The sequence below is a fragment of the Pholcus phalangioides genome, unplaced genomic scaffold (assembly GCF_987345545.1).
Source record: "Pholcus phalangioides strain wild (caught in Gottingen) unplaced genomic scaffold, Ppha-v1.0 ptg000013l_1, whole genome shotgun sequence".
Taxonomy (NCBI): Eukaryota; Metazoa; Arthropoda; class Arachnida; order Araneae; family Pholcidae; genus Pholcus; species Pholcus phalangioides.
Window position 1 is genome coordinate 12969283 of NW_028301606.1, and position 8206 is coordinate 12977488.

General features: G+C 36.1%; 1 protein-coding gene across 1 annotated transcript; it reads right to left on the reverse strand.

Annotated features, from left to right (window-relative positions):
• Window positions 1-2654: 2654 nt before the first annotated feature.
• Window positions 2655-8199, reverse strand: ND-13A (NADH dehydrogenase (ubiquinone) 13 kDa A subunit). Its single transcript, XM_089240758.1, has 4 exons — window positions 8026-8199; window positions 6666-6719; window positions 5871-5993; window positions 2655-2815 (listed from the first exon to the last, which is right to left on the reverse strand). Exons 1-4 carry the CDS (start codon window positions 8167-8169, stop codon window positions 2750-2752), a joined length of 387 nt encoding a protein of 128 aa, XP_089096884.1. The 5' UTR covers window positions 8170-8199; the 3' UTR covers window positions 2655-2749.
• Window positions 8200-8206: the final 7 nt, after the last annotated feature.

An 8206-nucleotide genomic window follows, 5' to 3' on the forward strand; every position in this document is an offset into this window, starting at 1 on the left:
TTTGCTCTAACTCTTCATTTTTTCTCTCCAGAAGCATATCGATATGCACGAAAGCATTTTCATAATTGCTTGCCACATGAGCGCACGGTAAAACAGTGGTATCAGAATGGTAATGATGAACCAGGGCTTATCAAAGAATCTTTTGAGGCACTGAAAGAGGTTGTACACGTTGCCAGTTCAAAAAACACATTTGATCTGGAATATGGTTATCAACAACATGTCCATCAGGAAGCACATTGAATTTGATGGCAGTGACTATCATGGATATGTGGATTATGGCAAGGCAGGAGGGCCTGGTGTCCTGAACCAAGAAGGGCGTCGAGTTCACAGTTTACCATTCGAAATCACGGAGAGTGGGAGGGGCATCAAAATAAGCATTGGCCAGGATGATGGGGGTATACTTTAGTTTCTCGTTGCGGCCCTGGGCATCGTATATAGATTATTTTGCATTTGTCTGCTATCTCAACAACTATTGGTGTGTTTTTTCCAAATGAAGCTTCAAAGGGAGAGTTTGTTGCATTGATGGCAGCCAGTATCAATAATATTGTCAGGAAGATTGCATTTATAACAAGGAGGGAATTTGTACCTGGTTGTGGGCTGTCGTATTTGTTGACTTATTGAAATTTGGATAGTCTTGACCAAAAAAAAAAAACCATCCCATCATGAATCTGCTGCCATCTATAGCATAGAAGCAGTACTCATTCAAAGTTTTTTTGTTTGCTATCTGAACAGTGGATAACAGCACAAGTCCTATTTTTTTTTTTTTTTGTAATTCATTAACGAAGTTAAGTTTTTGGATAGATGGCATCAAAAACTACATTATTTCCAAATTGACTTGACATTATACAAGATCCTGACCATATTTCTCTGGGAAACATACGGAATTTTTTTTATCTCAAATACAGGCAACACAGACAATTGCCAATTGTCACCAAAAATGAAGCCAAAGGTGAACAAAACCGCTGATTATGACAAAAATCTCTAAAAAAATGCCTCATGACAGGAAGCAAAGTGCTCATAGGCATGGATGGACTTGAAGGTCTGAGGGGGATGCAGCGATGATGATGATTAGTCACCCCCACACATCTTTGATGTCAAGTTGTGGGGGGGGGGGCATGTGCCTCTTTCCTACCAATCACTCCAAAGTAACAAGATCATTCACAAGATAAAGTAAAGAGATTTTTTTAAAGGATGGTTTAAGGCAGTGATGAGTAAACTTTTCTTACGAGAGGGCTGAAAAACCCATTAAAAAAAGTTTGGCGGGCCAGTACAATTTATAAAAAAACTCATTTCGAAATTCCAATACATATTACTATAATTTTAAATTCTGCGACAGACGCAAGAACTTGTAAGCCAGAAGGTAGAGGTACAATTGCCCCTTCCAAAGTGCCAAATAATAGAGAAAATTTCTGTCCCATAAAATACAGGATCTGATGCACCTACACATTGCCCTGGATCCACCTGAATTTGCTCCATTCACAGCTGATGATACCTGCCTCCACATTTGGAGCTGAAGATGGTCGGCCTTACTTTCATTCACAGCTGAAGATACCTGCCTCCACTGAATTCACAACTGAAGATGATTAAATTCACAGCTCAAGATGTCTGTCTTCACGCAGGTGTGAATCTGGGGGAATGGGAACCACCACACCCTAGAGGCAAATAATAATATGGGAAAATTTCCTATCTCGTAAAATACAGGGCTACCAAACTAATTCACACAATTTTCCCCTCCCACATCATTCAGGATCTGCACCTGCTGTAAGGGCACCATATCTGGCTCGCCATCCTTAGTTTGCCCATCGCTGGTTTAGGGGGAGATCCATTTCAACTGGATCGGAACATATCTATTTTGTTACATTAGACTCATCTGTCCCTGTTCTTGGCACTGCACATAAACTGGGAAGGGAGAGTTCATTTGCTTCAAGGTTAGACGGGTACTGAACTAATTTCAGTGAGTAAGGCCTATACATTACAGCTCAAAATCCAAAGTGGCCATCTGCTTCGCACAACACTTACAAAAGAAAAACAGTCATATACACTGTTCAAAACAATTAGGGAGAGGGAATTCAAATCAAAATTGTTGATTTGAATTTAGTTTATTGAACCTAACAATTTTCTTTGTAGATACTTTATCCATTAAAAAGGTTAAAAATCACAACCCAGGAGAACTCGCTAGGTTTGCTAGTGCATGAGAACTCGCGTGCAAAGAAAAACACTCACACTTGTTGACAGTATGCAACAAACTGATCCTTACTGTCACCAGAAGCACACTGATTATCAAGACAAGAGTGGAAACTCAGACCTTTTCCTTAGTTTTGAGTGGGAAGCAGCATATTTTATGACATGACAGAAAATTTCAAGAAGCGAGTTCTCCCGGGTTAAATAAAAAACTGAATTTTCCCTAATTGTTTTGAGTAGTATACATTGTAAGAAAAATAGCCAATAAATTCTCTCTCTTGGTAGGCCTGTATCGGTTTTTTTTCTATTTTCTGTGATAAACTAATAAATGATTTTCATTTAACATGCATTTGTAAAGAATTTTGCAGCTTGAAAATAAAATTCCCATCTACAAAAGACATAAACTAAGCACATGAAACAGTAATACCCTGAAGAAAAAGAAAAATCGAAAGAATAATGCAGCTAGACACCCATCGTGCTATACTGGATAAATTTATTTTTCATGTGTATTTGGCAAATATATATCTACATAGTTTTTCCAAGCCTAACAAAAGAAATTTATATACACTCAATGAGCATGATCAAGAACGAATCGCAGACCACAGTAACCACATATATGGTTTCCTGGTTGATCCTAAAGAAATAGAAATACAATATTAATTAGTACTGTAAAAGTATAGGAAAAATAGAAAGTAAATACAGTTGAATTTTTCTTGCAATGAATTCAGCTTAAAATCTAATGATATTTATTCAACCTCGCACCTGTTAATCTGGGCCAAACTTTATACTACTACTAATTAACCCGTACACATTTCTCTGCAGAATTTCTAACAAATCGCTTATATGCCGGACTTCGTATGACATTAGCGATTAGTACTGTAAATGTAGGAAAAATAAAAAAGTATAAATACAGTCGAATCTTTGTTACAGTGAACCTAGCTTAAAATCTAATGATATTTACTCAAATGTCAAGTCTCTTGAGCATTTCTTTTCCTTTCCCAAATGAAAATGGAATTTTTTAAAATGGGAGGGGCTGGCTGACATTTGTGTCTTCAATGTTTTTATAATATGAGATTGCTCAGCCAGGAACTTGACAAATTGATATCAGTTGTCTCTGGACAACCAACAGAGATAACAACTTTGTGAGCTAACAACACAGAATCCCTCCCCCTACAGATACGAATTAAATGTCTGGGAAATAATTTAATATAGGGCTGACAAGCAGCAACTTATCTTTTACTGTACATCAGGGCTGGACAAATTTAAAAAAATTCACGGATCAGTTCTCAGACTTTTGAATAGCCATGGCAGCCTGAGATTTCTCAAGCGCTGTGATACATTGCCTATATTTCATTTGTTTCAGTATGCATTTTTTTTTTTTTTGGATTTAAAAGCTACAAAACCAAATGTGAAAAGAAAAATTGCCTATCACAAAAATGATTTTTTCATTTTAACTGATGAACAATGAAATGTCAAGAACTGTTAAAAAATATATTTCATTTTTTTAAGTCATAAAAATCCAAGCCCTAGTTATAATAAATACAGAATTCAGTATTTTAGCCTATAATGAATTTTCAAACATGACATTTTGACATGCCACAAATTTCTTTAGAATCTTGTCTAAATCTTATCAGTAAATTGACCTTCCTGCAACTCATGTCTCTTTTCTTTCCTTGGAAAACATTCTAATAGCACTGTTTTGAGTACTGTAAAATCCTATTTTGTTTCTATTTTTCTACTCTTCTTTGTTAAATCTTATTTTGTTTGTGGAAAACCTTATTGGAAAGAAAAGAATGTGGTTATTTATTCCCATGAATCTAACCTCCAATTCACCTTCAGCGCACATTTACCATTCTCAAGCTAGATGTGGACGTTAGTTGTGATGCAGCGGTGGCTCATGATTGGATATTTTGCGGGGTGCAGATTTCGAAAAATATACTGCCATCTATCGTGATGATATGTAGTCAAGTACACGCAGGGCTGTAACTAGGTTTTTCGCCACCCCCACCAATTTAAAATCTTATAATTTCATATAATGGTGTTCTTTGTTTTTCCCTCCGGGGTAATCCCCCTCTCTGACCCCCTCTAGTTCCGGCCCAGAGTGCATGTACTATTTACAATTAGTAAAGTATCGCACTGCATTGAAAGCTTTTATTTTTGTTTATCAAATTATTTTTCACGTTATCTGTATATGTAGTACAAAAATAATAGTCTATCAACCACAACATTTACGTAAAAAAGGTTTTGCGCAATGAGCTTCAGTGATGTCTTAACAACGTTGAAAATCATCATTTAAGTTTAGCAGTCGCCATTGGCAAATATTTTTTGCACATTGTGAAAATTCGTACTCTTCAAATATCATTGGTCTGTGCCCAGCCAAAATTTGGGCCTATTTTCCAGACCCTTTACAAAATTCTGGACATGAAAAAATGGACCCTTCAAAAAATAAAAATTAATGAAACCATAAATTTGGAATTTCATTTCTTTTGTGTAGATTAACTAGATTACTTCGCTTCCTGCAAAATTACTAATTTTTCACAAAGTTAATGATCTTTTTCACAAAAAAAGGTCTGGACAAATGCCTGAATATTATACTCTAATTAAAAAGGTGTATAAATTTCTATGATAAAGTTATAAAATACATATATATTTTATTCAAATACATTTTAACATAAAAGATACAATAGATTTAAAAAGTAGATTTGAAAGAAAGATGGCAGCATGAGTGTATTTGCAGCGCTTTTTTCACATGCCTAAAATGAGTATAAAAACCCCCGTACTAACCACACCCCCCCCCTCCTTCCTCTTGTTTTTATACTACCAAAGGATATCTCATACAGTGCCCGACGGAGAGCAGCTAAAGAGGAAAGAATACAGAGCTCACTCCATGGAAAGCGCTGCCGAACCGTGACCATATAACTCGTATTTTACGGGACTTGTTTCTGTGAATGTCTCCGAAAATTTTTCTTTTCTAATTTATTAAATTCATTTTAAAAATAAAAAAAATATTTCAATGGTGTTAAGTTGGTATCAAATCCATTTAAAGAATTAAATTAATGACTTAATTTTCAGTGGGGGGGGGGGGTGCATGCCCATGTGCCCCCTTCACGAGCTGCCCCTGTTGTAATGGGTTCATATAGTACGTAAGTTAATTTTGAGAATGTCCATGTACAAAACACTACTTATTGCTTAAAAAATTGTAGCTCTACAGTTGGTTCAAAGCTGAAAAAACAGTAGTGAGGAATCAAGAAAAAATTCAGGATTGCTCGAAGTTTGTAAAACTCTCTTCAGATAGTTTGAAAAAATGTGTGTAGGGGGGGGGGGAATTTGCTGTGTCCGTGCTCTTACTACTGTACAAGAAAAACATTTGACAAAAATGATTTAAATGCAAAACGTTTGAAGTTTGTAAAAATATTTAAAAAAAGAAATGAATGACATATTTTTGTTAATGTATTCAATCACGAGCTTTTAATTAAATTTTTAATCTTTGTTAAGATATTTTAATCTAATCATTTTACGATTGCTCAGACCACTGAAAAATGTGTAGGCCTATTGTGCATGTAAAACGTTTTATTTTGCTTAAACGCATTATTTTTCAAGTTGGTACAGATATAATGAAGAGTTTGGCTGTTTTTTTCTGACTTCGTCATAAGTGGATCTGACTTTATAAGAAACTGATTTCAACTTACTAGATTAATATAAACTTTTGGATGGCCAAGGGCACCACCACCGCCATCACACCAAGTAACTCTATCTTTGACTGGTTTTGGTGGCACCTCATCAATTAATTTGATGGCAAATTGATCATTAACCTAGGCAAAAAGAACAATGTGACAGTGAGTAATATGAAAAATTACTATAGTCTACAAACGGCAAAACTAACAGCAGAAAAGAAGTTTTTGAAACACAATGTCACTTAATGAATAAGAAACATGAAAAAAAAGACAATTATAATAAATTAAACACTCAACAGTTCAGTTTAGTCCCTGCTGTCAAAACTCATTATATACTAGGGATGTTCAAGATTTTCGGCTTTCTGGAAAAAAAAGTTCTAGGAATTTCCTTGAGACATAACAACGAGAGGGGACATCTGTCTTGGGGCAGTTTTTTTATACACTTGAGACAGATAACTGAAGAGAACATTTTGTCACAGGTACTGCCATGATATCTTACCAAACTTAATCAATTACGTTTCGGCATTGATGATATGTCTCAAAGACCTATCCACATTCAGTCCCAGTTCCATCCAAAATATACAGTGAAACCAGCTTAGCTTGAATGTGAATATAACAGCACCATGGGGTTTCTTAACTAGCCAGATGTACCTGCCCACCAACTTACATACTTTATATAAAATCATGGTAGCAAATCTCATTATCACAAGGCCCTCTATGATCTGGTGGCCCCATGTGGGCTTATGCGTTAAGATATATATATAGCTTGATCTAATGTATATTGACTTTGAATATGTGTATAATACTTACTAGTTTCTTCCCGTATTCAAATCTCAGCATCCTAACATCATCTTTTGACCAATGCTAAAAAAAAAGGGAAGAAAACTAAGCTTTGTTTCAGTTATAAGTTATATATGTTATAAATCAGCATTTTCCAATGGGAGTTCCGTACTAAATAGTAATGACCTTATCAATAATGTTTCTCAATCTTTTTCAGCCGTGACCTCCTTTAGGGCTATATTTTCTTATCATGGGCACCCTGCCTACCCTTTCTACTTATCGAATTAAATTTAAAAAAATGTCAACAAGATTGATCTCTATAACCATGGACTCGGGCAGGCACTGCATCCAGAAGGTGGATGATCATCCCTGCCGAGATCTGAATTATGTGGGGAAAAATATGTCTCTTTAAAATGCGGGATGATCCAATGAACTTACACAATAAATCGACCCTCTTGACACATAAAACCTGGGTCTTCGCTTACCCTAGACTACTACTACACCACACATGCATCTTGTCCATGTTCTCCCGTGGAACCTTTAACAAATTGTACAGTGTTGGAATGTGCGTGAACGTGTCATGAACCTCACTTGAAGTTTTTTTCTGTGTAGAGCTTGTTATAGAGCTGCCATCTATTTTTCAAACTATTAGTGAAGTGTAATGATTTGATATTTATACCATTGTAAGCCAGTTCCTCTCTGCGGCAAAACTTTTTTTAATGGGGGAGATTGGCTCGCATTCGAGTCTTGAAGTTGGAAACCACAACTCGTTAGAACTCTGGCCTATCCTGGGCTAGAATTCAATGAGCTCTCATGGAGGGCTTATGCACGACTGTCTTAACATCAAGGGTTCCCAGAATAGTGATGTTCAGGGAGGCCCCCTCCCTCAGCCAGAGAAGTAACAGTTTACATTTTTAATGTTAGCTTCCAAGGAATGTCAGTGGCTTCAAGCAATATATTCTGGCTTTGTCAAACGATAATAAAACAAGCTTTATTGAACTTAGTACACCCAAACTGCGTAATCTCAACACCCAAGTAAAGAACCACTGTAGAAGTCCTTTCCGTGGGTATTTTTTTTTTCAAAAGTTCCTCAAAAGTAAAAAAGTTGAAAAACTATAGTAATCAAACTACACGAACGCTATCTCAATTTTAAAATATTACAAATTGGACAGGAATGAACTTGAGATAAACAGTCGAACCCCGATTTAACGAATCGGTTAAATCTGACATTTTTATTCATTAAATCGTAAAATTGGGGCCAAAATTACCATAAATATAGGTGCTGAAACTTCCGAAAAAATTCGTTAAATCGCAGATCGTTAAATCGAGGTGCAATATCTAGGTATTATGTACATATTTAATTGCCTCAGTACCAACACAAAAAACTTACCTGACCAGTATGAGTGACTTTATCGTCCGGAGCTTCATACAGCTTTACATCTTTGCTGTAGGAAGCAGCAGCACTAGAAGATCTGACGCAGTTCGGGACGAATGTAAACAATTTTCTCGTACCTGTCCTACCAACAGCAGCCATGTTTGTTTAGGTAGGATTTCAACGTGTGTTCACTTTG